Below are 22,986 nucleotides of genomic sequence, written 5' to 3'. Positions count from 1 at the left end.
AAATAAGTTATACATGGAGAAAGAGTGATAAAATCAAAATTCTTCTAATCAGACTTGACCCTTTGGCCTGTTTCCGAGATAAGAGTGTACATGTGAAGTCAGGTATAGTAAGAGAAGTAAACTATGAGTCATCCTAATAATAGTTCTTGTCCCTGTGCTAATGACAGGCTCTACATAACAGGTGTACACAGCATTAGACTGTGGGAATATTTGTAACGCTCTGTCCACTGGTACTATAGCTCTCTAATGTTTAGAAGATTCGAATGGTACATTTCATTCGCAATATAGAGTAAATTTGTCCACTTGTACTACTAGCTCTTTTGCTTTTAGAACATCCAAGCGGTACACTTTGTCGGCAAAATCTAGAATAAATTTCTTTTCTATCTAAGTTATCATTGTGGGGCCTCGTTCTTTATGTGTTTTTTTTTTTGGTTGGGAGTCGTAAAGAACCTCTAATCTATACACAAGCTAAATTGGTCTGAAGAAACGTGTAGAGATAAGAGGAAATTTCTAAGGATTATTGTGACATTTGTACTTCATTCATTAGCCTTTTTTTGCTCCCGCTTTCAATTGCTCAGTAAATGTAGGTATAAACTTGTCAGGGCTTGATGTATATAGATCACACACACAGAGAAAACCAAAAAGTTGTGACTAAAATTATCGAATTGTTGCCAGGCACTCTAAACTTCAGTAACCTGACAATGAAATTTAGGGAGGGGGTGTTCTAATAATGTACATGGGTGTAGATAAATGTACGCAGGTGGCCTTGGACTTATTAAGTCATTGAAGAATATGACATCTTCATAGAGATATTTAATATGGCTCGTACATGGAGGTCAGTGTATAGATAAAAGGTCGTGATATTCAGGTGTACACTGTCAAAAGATCATTATTACACATGTCAATATCTGTGCAGACATTCAATTACACTAGGAAATACAATCAAGTACTCGTGTAACATATCGTAATGGACAAGTTGAAATCTAGGTCCAGCGGTCATCGGTTGTATATTTGATGTATGTATGGTCAGCCTTATCCAGGCCTGGTTATTGAAGCGAAACGTGGCATGCGACGTTAGGTGCAGTTTTGTAACCAGTGGTTGAATTCAGGGGCCAGGGGTCATTATTTCACAGTGCATATCTTGTATATATATCTCCTCTAACCCTGGACGTAGTGGTGACCAATTGATAACCCTCACCTGGTCCTGTTTTGATGAGAAACATCCCTCGATTTAGTCATATTGTTATGGCCTTATTAGAAAAACAGAGATATATAAACACAGCTCTTTAATTTCTATTATTGATGACTCTTTGATCACCTGTGCCTAATGAATTATGAATTAACAACATTGTTTGTCATGTGTAATACCTTTTTACAAGATTATTTATGATTGCTTTAACTTGGAAAGAAATTCAGGCAGATTGTCCTCAGGTTAAAATAAGCTAGAATTAACTTTAGGTTGTTAAAGTGTTGATATTTTAATTCCTCTAGGCCGTGACTCATAGTAAATCATTTTTTTTAAAACGAACATTTCAATCGTGAATGAAAACTATTACAGCTACAAAATGTAGGTTTAAAAAAAGGCTGACATTTTAGATGAGTTCCGGTTGTATATCATACATTTACTGAAAAGATCAACTGATTTATGAGAAATAAAAATCAGGAAATTAAATAATCATCTATAGAAAAATCTTCTGATCGACCATTATGTAGGTTCTTTCTAATGCTTTCGCCTGTGTTAATTATCAGACAGGCATTCAGTGTTGTTCAAGTGAGGAATTTTAAATGGCAGTGAACAGGATTAGGAAATGTTCAATTTGTGTTATAAACCAATGGAACTGCCCTGTATGAAAAGTTTGTAAATCACTGCCTCGAATAGGAAAGGGCTGGGTTGATTTACATATACTGTAACTTTTTGGAATGTGTCTCTGAATCGGCTTTTATTCGGGACAACAAATAAATTGGGGGTGGTTGCGTAATTTAATTTCGTGTGATGTGGGGAGAAAAACAGGAAGGGCTATATTGACAGTTGGAGAAATTTTAAATGAAAAAAGTACAGACACATGACACCTAAAAGTTCTCCTCATCATGTATTCTTAAGGTTGCACTTTTGAATGTTGCCCAGTCTTCATACTTTCTGTTGCCGGCCGGCCATTGTCTGTCTCTTTTTGCCTGTCATCTTTGTAAGTTTTTCAAGCCAGTACATATATTTAGAAGGGTTGTTTAATGGATGACTGTACCAGTTCAGGTCATGGGTTTTTTTAACTCCCTTGGAATAAGGTTACATCAACTGATCTATAAACTTAATTGTTGATCCTTTGCATTTCTCCTCACATCTCAAATCAGATAGCTGTTTTCTTGCGAATAAAATAGGGGCTTCCTGTGCCCAGGCACTGTAGCTGATTGAAGTATAGGAATTCACTAAGATAAGGTCTGGTGCAGTGTTATTTGGGCTTTGTGGTTATAATGCAAAGCAGTGTGTAGCATGAAATCAACAATGTGCTTTTAAAACTGATAATATCTTAATTGTCGTTCAGTTGATAGAATCAGTAATCAGCCCTGAATGAATCTCCTTATCATCCCTTTGTTTGCAAGGGGGGAGAGAAAAACACATGCAATATTCATGCAGTTTTCAGACCTGCAATTCCTGGAAGAGTGGATTAAAAGTGAAAAAAAAAGAAGTAAAAATTAGAGTTTGAACTTGACACCTATTGATTAGGGAGGGAGAAACCATTGATAAGCCTCCCAAAGAAACTGCCACCAAGGTTGGTAAAATAATCACAGGGCAGAGAGAGAAACCTGGAATGACCTTTTGAACTGAACAGAATATCTACAGCGCAACCTAAAAATACATCATTGAAAGGAAAACTGAAAAAATCTTTATCTGAAACTTGGATCAAGGTCATGTTGTGTCTACTGGCATGGAAAATATGATTAAAGATTTCGGTAGGTTTTGAGAAAAAAGAAAGTCAAATTACATTCATTGAGGCAGCTCTATTTGAGATTGGTATATGCAGTATCGGTCTTCGGTTGCAACATGCTACTGATAAATTCTCGATCCTGTTGCATCATGTCCTGAGTGATGCGATACTTGGTCTTTGTTTCATTACAATGTTTAAAAAAAGCTTTCGATTTCAGGCATCACTAGCAGCCCTGTACCTCTACAGCACAAATTTAACATTCCCTTTGATACCGGCATTAAAACTTAATGTCACTAATATATTATATTCCTATTACACACCAAAATCAATAGGCAATATTGCATAAAGGATTTGAAAGTTGAGAACGACAATTGTTATTAATAAACAGTAGACCACTAAACAAAATCACTAACCATGGCGGGTTCTATGCCACTATGTGCAAGGTAAGGAGGGTGGAGCTCGGAATTTATTCATAATCAATTGCCGGTGTATTGAATTTCTGTAAGAGTTAATCGAAAGGTAAATGTTGGAAGTACGTGTACATAAATAATATGGAAAGAAACCAATTAGTGCGAGAATGCACGGGAACATTTATTATGTAAACTGCGTGCGGGGACCCCATTTATAACGACCATGACAAAGACTGTAGTAATAACTCCGCAGTTATTAATTGGTCATCAGGCGTGTCATTAAGACAGTAATTTTGTTTGTTTGTTTTTTTTTTATCATCAGACCTATTCCTTTTGAAATACCCTTATTGCACCCTTTTTTCGGGTATAACAGATTTGAACAATGCTGATCTCCTGATACAAGGCTTCAAAAAACCTTCATACATAATTAAATGGCATTCCGTGGCCTTGGACCAGCACACACAACCACCTGATCATTTGACCTGGCTTTTTTTTCTGCCATGACTTAAGGTTACTCATGAGTGACCATATTTTAACAATTGCGATACTAAAGCGACAGGTTTGATAAACATTTTAACTATTACGTTAGTTGTTTTAGCTGTTTATAGGAAGGCTAATGCCAACCCATTGTTCTGGGGGTTAAATGTGCCGGAGGCATGATTTCATAATATTTCTTCAAACGGCCATTTAATTAATTCGAAATGGTGACTCTTTTGAAGTCACTAGATATGTGTTTGATGTGCTTAAAGAGAGCATTTGATACATGTATTTTATGCTTTCAATTATTTTTGACCGAAGCAAATAAAAGAGTTCTGTTCTTGTACAAGAGAGAAGCAACTGATAATGGCATTGGTTAAGTCCTATCATTAGTGGTACGCGAAGAAGCTACCATCTACATTTGCTGTCACTACAAAGTAAACCGTTCTTGTTATGTCGTAATTTAAGAGACAAGGACCTAAGTAACTTGTCATTTTTATGATAGTTAAATTATTAAAATTTAATGACAGCCACAGAAAATGAGATGGAAATTAAGGCAGCAGTCACCATAGGGCAAAAATGAAGGGTTGTCATGCTAGGAAGTGATGGTATTACTGCAGGAAGACAAGTTGTATGGCCTCTGAGGGGAATTAGCTGAGTAGTATCCAAACGATGGATTGCATCTTCTCAGCTTTACAAAGTTATGGAAAACTCCTTGGTGTTAATTTATTGAAATACAAACTTGATGAAAAATTGTCTTCTCAATCCAGAGGAAATTTTCCTGTAATCAAAGGTCTTAAGTATTTGAGTTGCTTTTTCAGATTAGGAATTTTTAGTGCAAGAAAATTTGCCATGTGGATTTAAATAGCGAAACATGATCATTTAATTCAATGTCTTAATATACGTCTTTGCAGTTTGGGTTTTGATATCAAATGCAAGGGGTAAACTGAAGTTTTTGCTTTGAACACTTTTAGCCTGAGTAATATACAATGAATAGTTGAACTTGATCAATTACAAACAAGTGCTGCTTTTTATCAATAGACAAGTTGTCGGGGATTTGAGCCCTGTCGACGTAAAGATCTTCCTATTTCTTATTCCACCTGATGCAATAATGGTAGATGATAACAAGTTAGGATACTATTTACCCAGAGGGAACCAGTACTTTTGTAATGAGTAGGGCCAGTAGTATGTATGCCACTAATCCATTTAACTTGATGTGTAGAAACAGGGTGGTGGGGTGCTATAAATGTCACTGTTATCACACACACACAGACAGGCCAATCTTACTCTATCTTCAGACACACAGAGATTAGTCTGACATTCAATTGTTCTTCCTCGTCTGTCAAAAATTGTTACTGTGTGTAGACTTGTAAACATTTCACACTTGGGGAGGCAAATCTATAAAAGATGCACCTGCAGTAATGAGTTCCATGCTTCTGTGGAAAAAGAGGAAATTATTGGGGGGTGAGCTGCAGAATTTTTATTTTTACTTCCAGTTCTGTAGTCACACGTTTCTGTAGCGGTCAGCAGATTGTGAAGAAATCTATTGATCGAAGAACCTGTCCAATAAAAACCAACCGAGGTTAGGTTACCGACCAACTGGAATAGATCCTTAATTTGTACCAAGCAACAAACTGCTTCCTTATCGGGGTTGGTCATTCAGTAAAGCATTGCCTTGTAATGAAAGTTTGTTAGAATTGATTTTACTTATCTCAGCGGTCCTTATAAGAACACTATCTACCAGGTCCAAGATAGGGGCTTTCCTGTTTGTCCTGTCTTTGGGGAAATGGGTAATTAATGGTGGTGTAGCCATGTGAAAGGTTGGGGGAACTCGTGGACAAACACTGCAATTACAAGGAGAAAAGAAATTATCAAAATCTTTATGTCAAACGTCTGGTTATTTGGTCAGTATCAGTGATGTATTATCCAAAACAAGCCAGTAGACCTATATAGACACCCTGTTTTCTTTATTGTATGGTACTGATAAAGGGAGAAGGACAGTTATATATCAAGTACAAATTGTATTGCTGTAAGTGAATACCGTGGTTGTAATGTACACTAATTGTATTGGAGATATTCCTCTCGCCCGATTCTATTGCCATCTTCCAGCTCTGTGGTTTGAGCTGTGTAAGGTCATCAATATTTAATAGAAATTAAAGAACAGTTTGCTAATTTTACATATTTCTATTACTTGATGTGCAGTTTCCATGCATATTTCAGAAGAAAAATGGGGCTAGGATATGATTTCTTTGGAATCACAATGAATCGAATAAAAGCTGCCTTTAATTAATGACAAATTCATTTCTTCAGAACTGACAGGCATAGAAAAGGTGGCTAAGTCTTGGAGCAAGTTATTGGAGATGAAAATATTTGCATCTATCCCCTTGTGTATGGATTGTGTTAACAAACTTCACAAATAAATACTGGCTTTTATGACAATGTTCATGTCCCTGAGTAATTATTAATGATTTTCATAGAAAGTAGTTTGGGGAGAGGATAAACTTGAATAAATAAATGTTTTAGGTTATAATTGGTTATTGACAAGTTGTGTTGCCACCAAGACTGGGAGTTTTCTACTAATGTATAAGCGTTTTTCCTTCCAAGTAATATTAACTCCCAAGATTCCATCCCTCAATTGGAAGACAGGGGTTTACATTTCTCTGTGTAACAGCCTGTACATCAAGATAGGGTGACATGTAAACATTTCATTTTCTAATTAATATTTGGTGCTGAAAAGATTGTGCCTGACACAAAGCAAAATTGATTGGGATAAATTATATGCATATAAAGTAGGGGGATAGGGGAGACTTTGGTATATGAATGGGAAAATTGTGTGATAATAAAAGGACTTAAGGGAGGCTACTCTAAATAGGTGGGATTGGCTTTAATCATAGGTTTCCTTGATGGATGCCATCATTTTCTTAAGTACATGTCTCAGGAAAAATTGACAGCATCAGACTAGGACAATTTTAGCTTTACAAGAGACATCATGTTCTTGAACATTAACATGGCATGTGCTTAAAGAAATAAAGCATATTCATGAGCAGGATATTATGAATGTTGTATTTGATTGTGTACGACAAAAATGGTCATAATTGTCTGTAAAACCGAGGTTGTTTGGAAGGCTAAGCATCTATGATGATAATGACCCAATAAATGTTCGAGGGTTGTCCAGGAATGCTGTTGATATTTTGAAGCTAATCACGGCTCAATCTGATTACCTCTCACCTTGGTTTTGTTCACTGTCAGAAGCCATTAGAGTGCTTATCAACTGCACGCTGACTGACTAGCAGAACTCATGGCTGAAGCTGCATCGGGACCCTCACAATCAGTTGTCTGCTGCTGGTGTAATGGCCAGCCAGATCCTGTTGACAGAGTCACTGTGCAGTGACATTTTATCAATCCAATCACAGCTTTTGTGTGAATGTCCGAACAAAAGTAATGAAACAGTAAAAAGAAGCACATCCTGATATCCCGTATTCCATTAATTGATATTTTTTTGATTGCAGAGGAGGAGGTATAATGATATTTCCATAGCATTGATATTGTCTGAATGTTGAATATGTGGGGATGAAGAGAGAGAGAGAGAGAGAGGAGAGAGAGATTTTCTTATATGATAATTGGTGATTTTGTAATTGATTCAGTGGGCAGAAAATACCTAGCTGCTCTGTGAAGTATTTTGTGTTGTTTCCATTCAAATAAATCTTCTTTTAATGTGAGGTTTAATGCGTAGATCTGTGTGATTAATACTAAAATCTATAAAATCTCAGTTGCCCTTGGCAACATTGATAGGGATGTACATATCGTTGGAGAAGTCATGATTCGCTGTGTTTGGGGATCAAATCCAATGCTTCTTCATTCGTCCCAGGTTTTAGGGTCAGCTTTTTCTTAAAAGAATCAGGGAAATAGGTTTTATCAAATACCAACACTTTCAATGAAAGCTAAAGTTATTTATTGTTATCGAAAATTCCTTGGCATTTTGACATTATGTAATTCTCAGGATGGAGAACAATTTATAACTTATTCTTTACATTCCTCATAAAAAAAAATTGAAAATACTACAGAAAATGATGGAAATGATTTTATTAATGCATTTGGAATGACGTAGATGTATTGTATATCAATCATTTCCTGGGATCGACTTGTACAAACTGAAGAGTGGGCTGTCCCCAACAAGACAACCACACACACTCTGTACTTGTTCCTCTGCCGCTTTTGTGGCTTTTCTTCATTAACGTGTGCGATAATATCGAAAAATTCTCCCTTCACAAACAAAAGGTGAAGTTATGAATCTAGAGGTCTATGACAGATCACTAGAGTAACATTGAACCGTCACATTTAACTTTGAAGGTAAGAAAAAAGTAAAGTGGCATGAGTCATGACAGTAACAAAATGTCTTGTAAATTATTTATAGAATTTTATAAATGAGAAGAAATACATAGGTGTCTGCATGTGGAACGGCCCTCGTAAGGGTCAAATCTAGAATTCAGAATGAGCTTCAAAAAGCGTTGCATGACCCTTAATTTGGAGAAAATGGCCTTTAGAATTTTGTTTGTGGATTCCATACCAGGGGGTTGAGAGTTCAGGCAGCCTTGTGCTAGCCTTTGAATCACATTAGGCTTGAATGATGAGTAGATTGAATGGAAAGGTGGCTGAACCTGCATTCAGAACTGAGATTATGTCCAAATGGATGATGATTTTGTTGGGGATGACATTGATGCTGCTTCTATAAGGGAGCTTTGATTGATATGGACAGCAGACCTCTTACAAAGAGGCTTTTTTCGATCATCAACAGCCCCAGTCAAGAAATTGCATTGTGACCAAGATGCAATTAGTGAACGCATTCACTTTAAATGGCTGTCAGCCAAACTCCTCAGCAAAATTTCTTGTCCGTCAAAAACCTGCATTATTGGAAATATGCCTGCGAAAATTTGTCTTTATATGTGTCCTTTCTAACTCCTTAATTCAAATGTATGGCAGATGCATGCAAAGAATAGGAGCACTTTTCCTTCTGTGTATTTATTCTGCAAATGAAGAGAGATTAATATGCCATACAAATATTTGCCACCTAAACACTTCATTTCACCCAAAGTCACCAGACACGTGCAAGTTTTCTGCAGAAAGAATATTAACTTATTATTAAATTTTTTCTCCTTTGAGTCAACACTTGACAATTTCAATGCAGATAGAATTAATTTCCTAATGCAAAAGTCAATCGAACCCTCCGCAAACAATACACTAATATTTCTAGCATAGAGATTTTTTTTAAGTCTGTATGTGGGAGACCTTTCTCATAATAAAAGAAAACGCTAAAAAGATAGATTTAACTACAAGATGTCAACAGTTAATCGGTTTTCTCCCCTTTCCTTCCAAAAGAGGTACAAATGGTTAAAACGAATCGTGTGTTGGGAGAGTCATGTAGGTCTGAGGATTTTAATAATGTGGTGTCTCGGGTGAAACATGATCCGTCTGCTTCTTGTTGAGGGAATGGACTTTGTGAACCTTGAGCGGTGCATGCTACTGTGTTGGGGGGATCTGCACCTTGTCACAGATGGCTGGTACCTATCAAAGGCGACCATGCTCAAACTGGTTCCCAACACAATGAGATCAGTTTAAGATGAAATGTTAATGTGTTATGTAATGTTCCGAACCAAAGGAATAGATGTTAAGGATAGTTAATAATTTATTAATCAGGAGTTTCAGGTGTTTTTAATCGGTGTCTGAAAGGCGTATTGGTTTTCATGGTCTTATAATCAATTGCAGTTGGCACATAAATCATTTTGATTTTGTTATTCCCAATATATATAAATGATATTCATAATTATTATGTTCTGGTTTTGTCAAAAATCTACTAATTGACAAAAACATGGACCTCAGTGTCTGTATTCAACATTCTTTTTTGCCTTTATGTCAAAATCCATTTTATCTGACACGAAAACAAGGACAGCATTAATAGCGGAAGTGCAGATACCATCCAAACAAAATGTTCCTACCAACTGCCATTGTTTTGCAAATTTCTCTGTCTGCTGTCCCAAAGACTATAGTCATTTGGTATTTGAACAACCACAATTTGTTGGTTTTATCAGTGTTAGGTTGGATTTCAGTTTGGCACCTTTGAATTTTTGAGAAAATTTTTCTGGGTGTAAAGTAGATGGTGACATATCTCTAAAACAACCTTACACCTTTGTCTGTGTGTTTTCTCCCAAGCCTCTTAAATTGCAAGCAAAATTATTTTGTCATTTTATTGCCTTCTCCAGTCCCCTTGATTGGTCCATAAAACCCACAACTTGCCAACTATAAATAAAGAGAAATTATGTAACATTACTCTTTTCCTTTGTACTTAATTGCAGGTTAATTGTCTGGGGCTAAATTGTTGTGTTTTTGCTTAGGAACACTTTTTAATTATCTTGAATACCAGGGGAGTAAAATAAGAAAGAATTAAGTTTAGAAACCAAAGGTTCAAAGTATAATTTGGTATATGCAAAATGATAAAACTGCAAATCGGTTGTAGGTAAGATTTAGCAAGATGAGTCTGGAAAAAAAATTACCCTTGCCCCCACAAATGGAAATGATTTGTTTAGAAGTGTCCTTATTGATTTTTTATAGGCAGCATTGATGCTCAGATATTTTTTGAATTTAGTGTATACCACAATCACAAAAGACACACTTGGTGTGTTAATTTTATTTGGCCCGTGATCGATTCCAATCAAGGCCATCTGCATTTGAATGCTGTGGCGAGCAGAATTTCTCTTGGAGATAGCGTACATCAATGGCTCATTGTTACTGCTTATCCAAACTTTTTTCCGTCTTCTCCTCATTAAATGCAAACAGCCTAAATCCTTAATAGCTGCACCACAAAGCACATGCATCCAGATGAAATTTTCTGTGAGGGTTTTTAATGAGCAGCTGAACTGATTTTGAACTTGAATTTTCTTACAAACCTGGCCATTATTTTTTGTCGGCCATCATGTCTTGTTGACTTGCCCCTGGGGGTGAAATAGTTATGTTGTGAAGATCCTATTTAGATTGTCATGTCTGGTATTAAAGCTCAGAAATGATGTTTTAATTACCTTCAATTGATTACTGTTTTACATAAATATAAAATCTTCTAAATCTTAGGTAATGTTAAAAAATGTTCAGAGTGGACAGCTTTTTAAAATTCTATTGAATACCTTTAAAGTCTTAATTTCCGATGTATTGCAAGAGCTCCATATATTTTGTGGTTAATTTTTAAAGTTAATGTACTTTTTCCCTCAAAGATATGGTCAATTTAACATTGTTATCAGAAACTTCCCAGGTTGCATCAGTCAATTAAATAATCCTGAGTGAATATGATGTGAAATATTATTACTTAGTGTTGTAGAGGGGATAGAACTCATTAACCTTCTCTAATGGATGTTATTTAATTTAAATTTGCCAAGGTTACTGATGTTTATTATTTATTTTCTTTGTAGATTGAAGATGCCATGCTTATGTTTGACAAGACAACAAATCGCCATAGAGGTAATTGAGGACAGATATATTCCAGCTAATTTAACTGGACTGAAAATTTACTTGTTACAAAACATGGTTATACTTATTCTGAAAGAGATGCAAAACTTGCTGGTTACCATAGCAACCCTCCCACACATTATTTACAGCTATTTTGTCAAACCCAAAATAAAATTCTGTTGCAAAAACAGATGAGATATATTCATAAAACATTTCTTCTGTCTTTGCAACAGACAAGCTTTCTGCTAATCAGATTCTGAAACTCCATTCATTTTTATGTCTGATTGATAAGACAAGACAGATGAAAAAGAAACTAAAGCTTATCTCTGTTAGAGCCGGCTGCACAGTTCCCTCTTTTTGGTGGAAAATTTTCTTAAATAACATCCTTAAGAAATCATAAATGTGTTCTTTATCATTCTGCTTTATGCTCTAAAGTTTGCAGAATCGTGCAGTGTTAGGCTACATGTAGACTCATGCAAACTGCAATTACCAGGTTTTTAAAGTCAGATAGAGTGCAAGGACAACGTTTATAACATTCTGGAAAAATTTCGACTCATAGTATGTAAAACAGTTAATCACTACACACCAAGAAACTGTGCATCTAGAAAACCTATTACAAGAGGCTTCATCCCTGTTTATTTTCTTTGGCTATGTACATGTAGATACTGGCCATACTAATGTGTTTTGATGACTGCATTTTTTTTTGTACCCCCCATAATTAATGGCATTAAAATGACACCATCAATAAACCATTTTGCAAAAGTAGCGAGCATTTACTGGTGGTGGTGGAAATTAGAATTGCAGTTACTCGCATCTAACGTGAATTCATTATCTTTGAATTAAGCTGGCATTCTTGGAGTGTGTGTAATTGCTGTGCTGGAAAAAGTAATTTTGCTGGTGCCAAAATGCTTTTCCCAATCAGACTGCAAAGAAAAATTTATATTTCTTTTCTCTTGTTTTTTGAAAAACAATTCTCGTTCTCTACAACATGCGCACAACTTCTGAAGAACTAGTTGGTGTGAAGGAGGAATTTTGTGCTGTTATTCTTATTAAGTTAATCGGCTTGTTAGTAAATTGCATGCATGTCTATAGTATAGAGTTGTATATTCTTAGTTGATCATAGTACAAAGTCATTTGTATTATTAGTACAGTCTTGGCTGTGGTGATGCAGTAGAGCTTTTAACCAAAGTAGATATTATATAAGTAAGAAATGCTTATGTCAAGAGTCCTCATCTCTGAACTGTAATGTCACTGTTTAGTCACAATACTTCTATATAGTTAATTCAACTGTAGTTCATTCGTGGTGGTATGGGTAGTTTCTAGATAAATGGTTTAGTACATCTTCTAAAGATGTTCCAGGTAGCTTTGGTTGGCTGTTTGTTCTTGCCTTTAGAAACAGATTTTAGAAATTTTAGTGGTTTCAGGGGGACAGAAAAAGGAAGAAATGGTGATTAGTTCTCTACAAGAAACTGGATATATTTCGCCTTGATTTCTGTTTGTCATATGATTTTGTGCTATTGGATTATCATACCTTTTGTGTGTGGAAGTGTCATCAAAGAATTGAATGTAATGGGACATCTTTTAGTGGACAAGTAAGACTAGAGGATTAAGGTGGGTCTTAGAAGCTAGAACAGTCTGGTAGAGTAGGCATGAACATTAGTAACTAGATAGATTAAGGATAGATTAAGGGAGAACTAGGAAGTTTAGAAGCCAAATTCCTATAGGAGTGGTGTAAAACTCACCAAGATTGTCTTTTGAACTAGAAAAAAAAGTTGATAGAATTTAAGGAATGCCAAAATGTAATTTCTCTCTAATGATGTGCAAAAGGATAAAAGTCATTGGCTGAACGTGCTGAGTTAAGCACTAAAACACCAGATTGTAAACACATCATTACAGTCAAGCAAAAGAAGTTGCTGGGTTCAAACTTTGTAAATAGCTCAAAGAGCACAAAGAACCCTTTTCTCTGACATCATGCAAGTTCAAGAATTGTTAAACCAGGTGCCTGGCATCACAGTTCATTGAAAGCTCTCTGCAGAATCTGAGTTGGCTGTTTATTTTTGCACCACTTGCTGCAGAAGCTGTTGTCATTGTTAAGCAGCTGAAGCTTGTCTGTCGGTGCCATGCAACTTCTGTTTAACAGCTGTATTCCTCATTGCTTAGAATTCAGAGGGGAACAGATTTAAAGGTTTATTTATTATCGAAATGCATTTCCATTACCAAAAATTCAAATGAAATCATATGTGTGCATAGCAAGATAAAAAAGAATTCACCAAGCTAGCCATTTTGGAAAGACATTTTTATTTCATTAGAGGAATGGATCTCCTTCTTCTTTGCTATATGAATAGATGATGATTGCTAAGGAGGTGTATTTTTCTCTGTCTGTAACTAGGTGAAAAATGACTGGCGCTATGTGAAAATTGTACAATTCTCACCAGACCCTGTAGCTCCAGTAGGCAGTTTTTGACAATCCAGTGATAATGGGGCTAGTTTTCATAGCAGTTTACACCTCTAGCACAAAGGAACAATGCATGTGCTTGGGAGATCTGAGAACTACAGTTACACACCAACCGCCATTAAACAGCATTAAATAGTAAATACCTTCTATATATACTCTCCATCCCCATGATCTGATTGAAGACTAATGACCTGTGATTGAGCAAACACATTCCAAGATCTAATGACAAACACTTTAGAGGGTAAACTACCTTTTTCTCAGTGGTAAAAGGGTTTTCTTCTTTGGAAAAAAGTTGAATCAAGCATCAGAGTTAATATGCTTATGCAAACAAGAGATGATTAAAAAACCTTCCACAGACCTTCAGACCTTGGTTCTTACACCGAATGATTTGATATTTTTTGAATTAGTCTTAAAGGGGGGTCTTAGAGGAAATCCAATACAGAGAAACGTTGCCCCCTCGTCAAAAAACGATGGTCTGTGTTGACTTAGATTTTAACAGTGTGTGTAATTATGTTACTTCTCAGACTGAGGAACTGAAAGGCACCAAACCAAGCATGTCTGATTCTTCAAAAGATGAAGGGGCGCTGTCTATCAGTGCAGGAGTATTTACTCATGTCTGCTATATCAGAAGAAGGGTTGTTAGCCCTGCATTTGGTAGATTAAAGTTGTCTATTCTATAAACCTCTTGAGGGAGTTAGTGGGTAGATTTTTCATGTCTCTGTCACCAAATCAAATTTTAGAACTTACGCATTCCATATTGCAGACCATTGCTAAGGGTTGGATATCCTGTTTGCGCCTTGATGGTTCACGAAATCTCTTCGTTAATTCTGACATTGCGCCCAATCACATGTCAATATCTTTGATTACATTTCATTGTTACCAGTTGGTGGTAAATTTTTCATGTACGTCTGATCTCAGGTGTTTCATAAAGTGAAGGTGTAGTGATCTTTTGTTTTATTAATCAAAAAATGCATCCTAGTGTGTATAATTCAACCTCTACATTGATTGACATCCAATCAAGGCCTTCATTAGTTAGCAATTCTCATCACCAAGGGGAAAAAGTCACTGATATTCATCTGCGTTGGCCTGCAGTCAGTAGCCTGTATGTAAACAATCAAGCCAGGATATGAAAATTCATGACTTTCTCCTCCCTTTGTGATCAATTGAAAGAGTTAGATTGGAAATGGTCAATCTTACATGATAGGAGCTCACCAAGAGGTCATTGCCGCCGGCAACCAGTAATCATTTTTTCAGGTCATTAAGTTTCTTTATTGGATGCCTCCTCAGATGACATGCATCCAAAGCTTTCATCATTAATGCTTACTCCATTTTTAGTTGGAAAATCTCATAGTGTCAACATCCACCTCAGATAAGACATTTTAGAGTTCAACTCATTGTCATACTTAAAGCTCTTGAAGGGTTTGCATCTACTAGAGATGTCTGACTTTGCCAGCATCCCTAATTTATGACTTCTCTGCAGAATCGTATTAATTTGCTCAAAGATGCATATAATCTGAAAGCAAGCACACATTAAGCAGAATGCTTCAGCACAAGAAGAAGTTGAGAGGTCTCATTATGAGGACCAGTTTACTCAAATGGCATACAAAACCTGAAGTAGAAGTTAATTTACACCTCATTATTCTCGAAATGTAAGAAATTGGGTGTGATTGCTTTTGGCATCGTACCATGCCTGTACATTTTGTCGACTTAAGCCATATCCTTGCCGATGATAAATTTTCTGAGCCTGGAGTTAAGGTTCATCATGGCTGCTCTCGAGTCTTGGGAATATCCTTTGGTAATTACCATGATAACCAGTCCTGCTGTGAAAGAAAAACAGTTATGCAATGTAATTAAATTACACTGAATTATTGGAGTCTGTGGAGTGCCCATGTAGTTTGGAAAAACAATCACTTGGCTATGTGTGCCTTGCCTGGATACAGAAACTGATCGAGATTATATGTGCATTCTCATTAAATAACATGAAAGTGTGTCAAGTGCAAGTAATTAAGAGATTCTCTTTATTATGTAAATTTTGACTGTTGTGTTCTCCCACTCTGGGTGATAATTTACAAATTCAGTATCCAATACGAGCTGAACTACATCTATCTGAGGACTGAAAAGTCATTGCTTTAAAAGCATTCTCAGCTTTATGGACGGCTGACAGATAGGGCCAATTAGGAGAATAAAATGACATAAAGGGTTTTATATTTTCATGTAATTAGGGAAACTCTACACCAATATGTTGCTGGACCTATACATACCACAAAATTTTTTCATAGATCAATGTCAGATCTTGTGTTAGGAAGTTTTGTTGTAGATTAAATTGATGGGGGGGAGGGGGGGGGGCTTACTCTGAGAATAACAAGAAGATATTAAATTGATTGAATTTTGGGGGATTTACTTTGGAAAAGAAAAACAATTAAGGACTCTTCAAGTCAGATTCATAATTAAAAACCAGTTTTCTTGGTAAAGCTTGCAGGAAAAAAACTACCGGTAACATTTATTTATGTTCAAGATTTGTATCAGAAATATTCGTATGGTGGTGGATTTTTGATGGGTTTTTGTGGGAGTACGGTTATGAAATAATTTTTTAGTCTGCTGATTAGAAAGTTACAACATATTTCACTTTTGATGTCTGATATATCCTGCTATGTCTGTCTTGTTTATAGTGCATGGTGATGAGTAATTCTGACCCAGAGATTTGGCCTTCGTTTAAAAGCATGGGGAAAAACCTATCAGAAATTGATCACAGGAAATGGAAGAATCGAAGCAAATGCTCTCATGTTTGGCTTATCAGGGCCTGAAAGAAGTTGCTTTCTACTAATAGAAAATCAGCATGAAATCTAATGAAATTAATTATCAGTAGATGTGAAAAATAAAACAAATTCATAATGGATGTATGTTGCAGAAAATGTAATTTCTACTGGAACATGAAATTGCTTTCAGATTTAGCGATGAAGAAAAGCAATGATGCCGAGGGAAATTGGTTTTAGTCACTTTATGTATATTGTCAAGATCTGACACATTCCTTGAACTTTTGGTGACTCTTTTAACAGGAGGTTTAATTTTGCATTTGAAACAAGTAAATGTGGTGTTAGTGGTTCAATAACATGGATGGCTAGGGTTTATAATGCATACATACAGCGTAGGAGGAAATGAGAAAAAAAGATTGAAGCCAATTACCAGATGCACAGAACCGTGCTGATAAAACCCAGTTATCTGCCCTTGTTCTCAACACTGCACCAAGATTGAAACCACTGGAAGAACCTTGCATAAGGTCATCAGAGCAATAGAAATTTAGAGGTCTGATGCCTCCGAGCATAAAAACGATTAAACCTGTTAGAAGCCACACCAGATTATACACAGAGAATGAAGATAAGTTCTGTCAGGCAGAAAAATCATTTCCAAACGCAGTGCTGTACAGTAACTGTTGTTGAGGTAAAAGTACCATTAAACTCAATTTCAGGACTTCAACAACACAGATCGATTACATGTAGTTGATAATAGCCGAAATACTGTACTTCAGGATTGCAGACAAGCCTCAACAGTTTAAGGGTGTTTGAGTATCAATAAATCACAAACTCTCAAGTATATAATGCGTATGTAAATTTCTGGGATACTATTACCCCCATTTGGCGAGATGTATTAAAAGATCTTCTGTCGCTTTTACAGCTAACCGTGGATTAAAAATTGAGACTTAAAAGAAATTTTTATTGCAACTTTTGTGTGAGATTGCTTGGCAACCCTGAAAACTGGAGAGGGTTTTTGAAAATTTTAATTCCAATGTGAATCGCGCTTGAGATAGTTGTGACTTTCATCCCGTTTTTTTACCCCACCACTTTTAGTCTTGAGAGCTGCTATAGTAGATATAGCACACAGGGTCCAAAGCAAACATGCACCAGAATTACAGGAAATTTTCACTACTGCGGCGAAAGCACAACTTGAGTTGATTAAAATTTCTGGCTAAATTTATGGCTAATGCCAGTAAAAGTGCTTTTCTTTGTAGAACTGATAAAAGAGGTTTTTTTTCTTCAAAATTTTTATTCTGAATGAAATGAAATCTCTTTTATAAGTCTAATGATTATGATGATTCTTATCAAAATTGTAATTGTCCTAAGGCACACAATCAGTCTTTATTTTTTAGAGTTGTGTTAGAGAAGTGGATTAACAACTCAGTTTACTTTGAAAAGCAAACTGACATCGCATTTTGACATTCGGGACCTGTTTAGTCATGTGATATGTAGGTCAGTTTAATCTACTGGGGCCCTTTTTAATATAGTAACCACTCAGTCTTCGGTAACTGGGACCAGCTCTGTTAGAGAACAAACCATAGTGTTAAGCGTTGTTTGTTCTGTGTTAGATCTTATTAATACCCAGAACCAACATAGCGATCCGTCATGTTTCTGACAATATCTAGTACCTCTTGTCCGGTTCTGTTTGTCCACAGATTAAGGTGAAAGCGAGTCGTGTTCTATCTTTTTTTTTCCACTGAAAAACATATTTGGGGTTTTTCTAAATCCAATCCATAATAAGAAAATAAAGCTCGGATAAAAACCTTCTTGAGCAATTTAAAGTTATAAACGTTCCATGTACCCAAGTTTAGTTTTGAATGCTTTTCTGTGATGTTATGTGATGTATGATAGTCGCCATCAATACACTTAACAATGATGTTACTTTAATGGGAATCCTCCCACTGCAGTTCCCAATGAATTCTCTTTAATGTTGATACATTACAATCAGAATTAGGGAAAGTCCCAACTAAGGTCAGGGTTGTTGCTAGGAGGTATGACAAAATAACCACAGATGAGGAGAACTTTGGAGCAGACATCTTCTGCTAGCCCCCAGGACATTGCTAGGCAACAAGAACATGCGATAATGACATTTCATGATGTGCTACCACAAATCATAGGCACAGTGATTGTCTAGGAGGACTGGGTAATAGCAGAATCACAAATGAATTTGAAAGGAAAATGTCAACTTCAATTATATAATATCAGCTTACGAGACACATTTTATCGCTGTCACACGAGGAGAGTTCTTCTATTTAATGTTCAACAAAAACATGGAAATTAGATTTCCACTGGCAGATGAACCAATTTTATCGTAATAGCCTTTCATCTTTTTGCTGTGTATAAATTTCTGGATGTCATCATTTCTGATTGTTTTAAACATCTGTACTCTGATAAATATTCCATAAAGTAATGATCTGTATTTCATGCTTCGAAGAATCTTTAAGATTCAAAAAAGGGGAGATTTTGTTAGAATAGATTGATGGACGAGAAAAAAAACATCATTTCACTAATGTTGATCTGTTGTTTGGCTAATGTGTATATGACTTAAGATTCACATTTCCTGTTTAGAAAAAAAGATGCATGCAGTCTGAAGTGTGTTTATATCTTTAAGAATTTATAAAATGGAACCCCCTGAAGGATTGAGTTTGCGCTTGTTAATTAATGGAAGCCTGGCATTCATTTGTGTTTTCCTTCGGAGCCTGCAGCCCTATATGAAGGATGATGATGGGATTAAGATTTCATTATCAAAACATTAGACTCTGGTGTGATTTTCAAGACCTGTGTAATATTGATTTAATAGCATTGGAATCTCCACATTGCATCAAATAAGAGGCGAGGGAAAAAACAGTAATTGTGGAAGGCAGCATCTTCAAGCAATATAATAGGAAACTGACAAGCTTTCATGCAATTAAGCAGAAAATTGATTTTTAAACAAATTGTTAATCAGTTGTTGCTTTTGATTAGTTTGCTATCTTTTAAAAATTGATTAGGAGGTATTAGTTTAACTGTAAGTCTAGTCTGATGTTAGCTTCTGACTCCTAATGCCAAGATCTTTACCGCATTGTGGATTTGGTTTGGTGATCAACTGTTGAAGGATCCCTGCACAGTTGCCATGCTTTACCCTGCTGGGGTTGATAATTTGGAGATGGGAAGCCATGTTTCAAGGCGCCTAGAACACTGGCCCCTTACTGGGCTCCATTATAGCCCTAGAGTCAAATAGGTAATCTTGGATACAGGAGATGATATACAAGATGAAAAGTAGAGTAATGTGCACTCCTGTTGGCCATTGCCAGAGATATCCAAGGATTAAGTCTCTGATAAGCAGATGATAAGGCACAGAGTAGGATGTGTCAGAATGCTACAAACAGGTGCTTTTTTCGATGATATCACAGTCTGCTTGCAAAACTCTCCTCATTTAGGACCTGAAACCTGAAAGTGATGCCAGTGCAACTATAGATTTCCAATTGGGGATAGGGATATAACTGCAATATTATCACTGCCTTAAGAGTCACTACAGATATTTTTATTGGGCATTCAAGAGGTGTAGTCCAAGAGAAAAATGAAAATAAAAGTATTTATAGAAGTTAAATTACCTGTCTTGCAAAGCCAGATAAAGGGAAATGAGTATTTTGTGGCAACTATCAAATTGCTATTGACTTGCTAATCAAAAGTAACCTACAAAAGGGCTACAAACAAAGACGTTTCCTATCTGGTCGCAGAGTTGAAATCAATGAAATATTTATTTCACATCTATCTGACGAGAAAATGGGGCCGACAGGTTTTTGCAGGTCTTAAGTCCACACTCCTTAAACATGATAAATGCTAAAACTAAAACAACATGAGCAAGGTGACAAGGTTAAAGAAAAGAGAAAGCTGATCCGCCATCTAAATTCCCGGGTTGTTCAGAGCCATGGTACTCAACTTTCAAAGATTAGGCTGTGACGAATGACATGGCTGAAAACAAAGCAATAACTCTGCATTTTCTCACATTTATCTGTGAACATTCCCCAGACCTGGATTTTTTACCCAATGTTTCAAGTATTTTCTAAGTCCAACCTCATCTTCAGGAATCGAGTTTATTAGTCGCGAGGCATCAAAGCTTGTCACACAAGTTGAATTCATGGTACCAGTTTATCTTCTTGGAAAAGAAATTAAAATCTTAGAAAACATGGGGAGTTTTATTTCTGACAAGTTTACAGTTCATGTGGTAGAAAAGAGTTCAAGTAATTTTTTTGCACTCAATACGTTATACGGTGTGTGTGCCGTGCAAGAGAGGTGTTTACATAAAGTAAATCTCCCATAGTTCGCAAAACCAGATGCTTTTTGCCATTTCCTAGCTGTAAAATTAGAGAGATTACGGGAAATCTCAGAGATTTGCCTGGGTAAAGTTTATAATTATAGGAAAATTTGTAGCCTTCTTTCTCATTAGAAGGGCATCTTTGTATATGCTGTGCCGAGTGTGAACAGATACTGGGGGTGATGTTGAAGTGCACAGGCAAAGAAATTGACGTATATTTTCCTGGACCAATTCCAACCAATCTACTAATATTTATTTATGTAGCAAATAAATATAACTCTCTATGATGCGCTTATATCTTCAAATTTTGTCTTTAATCATGTGGGAAGGCTGAGAGCTTTCATCTACAAAATAGCTGTAAATGATGTTCAATTGGAAATGAAATTCCTGGAATGCATGTCTTTAGTTTCATTTCAATTTTTTCAGTGCCTGGTATACCAGCTATTGCATTTTGGTCTATAAATAATGGTTGTTGAAATTGTATACACATGTGACTTGTACATTTCAGGAATGAACCGTTGCAGGCCATGGAGTCTGGATCTGTTCCCATGATGGTATATAACATGACTTAGTAGATAGCCAATCAAATTTAGCCTCACAAAACTTAGACCAAAACATCTAGACCAATAAAAAGCCAGCTAGCTTTCAATATTGTAGATTGTACTCAGTGGTAGTGTATCATAATCGAGGAATTTTTTTGTCTGGTTAATTTTTTTTTCTGGTGGAAGTGTTACACGTACTGCATCCCATTGTGGACAGTTCTCCTTGCCCTTCTTAACACAGCCTTTTTACAATGCGCAAAATTCTTACCCCGTTTTTTCACTGAAGCGAAAAATATCTATGTTACCAATGAAAGCTTCTTCTTTATTTATTTATTTTTTATTTTTTTTTTGACTTGGTAGGCTTTTATTGTTGGTAGAAAGATTAGGTATACAACTGAATTTTTCCAGTAGCCGTATTTTGCTTTTTCGACTCAGTGTTCTAGTGCATGACTGTTAATAGTGTTGTACTTTGTTTCTCCATGGAATGTCAGAAAGCACAGGTTATCACTGCTGTAGACTATATTCTTCACATTAACAGAACTATGTAATCCTAATAACAGGAAAGTCTGTAGAAACCAAAAAAAGATCTCTTTTTTTCATTTCTTTTTATTCACTTTAAATTAATAGAATCAAAATGTTTTTTTGAATGAAAAAAAAACAAACAAAAAACGAACAATATGTAACATGTGTGTTGGTTATGGGATTTTAAAAGAAACATTCCTAATAAATAACAAATATATTTATTATAAACTGTAGCTCTATTAGTGGGAATTAGTTGTGACTTTGTTAAGTCTTTAGTCATTTCGAAACGTAGGTGGGTATGAACCTGTTGTTTGAAAGGTCTGTTTTGTCAGAGGTTATTTCTAGAAGGATTAGATGGTTAAGTCTGCTATGTCACACCGATGTAATGAGTCCTTAAGTTTCCTGTTGTTTATGTAATATTTTTTGTCAGTTTTCGGGGAACACTTCAATTAGGTGCAATGGGGGACTGCCCCAGAAATGAATCATTGAGGTATAGCCCAGGCAAACAGACAAACAAGTGCTGTAGAAGACCATGTGTCGCAAAGGTGGAAAAGATGTTTAAATAGCATTGTTGAAGTAAACTAGCCAAATATTTATTTAGTCGATCTGTTAAACATCTTACAAGTTCTCAGCCTGTGTTAATGGCCGTATGTATACAGCAAAAGTCCATGTTTTGTTCAAACATGGTAATTTCAATTTTTGGTCCACAAAGATCCCGTTTGAACCTCGGAACAATTGGTAAATGCTCAAATAAAATTTTTTTGCAAACTGAAAGCAGCATGATGGGTTTGGAAAACAAAGTCTGTTCCCAGCTTCACCTCAAAGGGCTGGCATTGTTTGAGACATTGTTAGGAAGTCATTGTTTGGGAACTTCTTACAAGAGCATTTGATTGTAGCAAATATTGGGTTGAAAGTTAATTGCAGGAAAGATTCCTAAGGTGTCAGAAAATGGCTTTTAAAGATTTATGCATCTATCAGTACAAGCGTTCCCGGAGTGATTGCTTTTGGTCTAAATTTGGCATGAGGTTAAATATTGTAAGGCAATCTTAAGAGTTATTTGGGGATATAATGATCCAAAT

The 22,986-nt window shown here is 36.0% G+C and overlaps 1 protein-coding gene across 5 annotated transcripts in view; it reads left to right on the top strand.

Moving 5' to 3' along the window:
* LOC105336239 (RNA-binding protein Musashi homolog 2) overlaps nucleotides 1–22,986 on the top strand; it is a 51,286-nt gene that overhangs the window by 13,602 nt on the left and 14,698 nt on the right. For all 5 annotated transcript variants that reach the window (XM_020070607.3, XM_011440470.4, XM_011440468.4 and 2 more), the window contains exon 7: nucleotides 11,263–11,311. In XM_020070607.3, the coding sequence (XP_019926166.1) occupies nucleotides 11,263–11,311 (49 nt within the window). The remainder of the gene's footprint in view (nucleotides 1–11,262; nucleotides 11,312–22,986) is intronic.

Source organism: Magallana gigas, chromosome 3 (genome assembly GCF_963853765.1).
Source record: "Magallana gigas chromosome 3, xbMagGiga1.1, whole genome shotgun sequence".
In the NCBI taxonomy this organism is placed as follows: domain Eukaryota; kingdom Metazoa; phylum Mollusca; class Bivalvia; order Ostreida; family Ostreidae; genus Magallana; species Magallana gigas.
The sequence above is the reverse complement of the archived record's forward strand: the minus strand, read 5'-3'. Positions and strand labels throughout refer to the sequence as shown.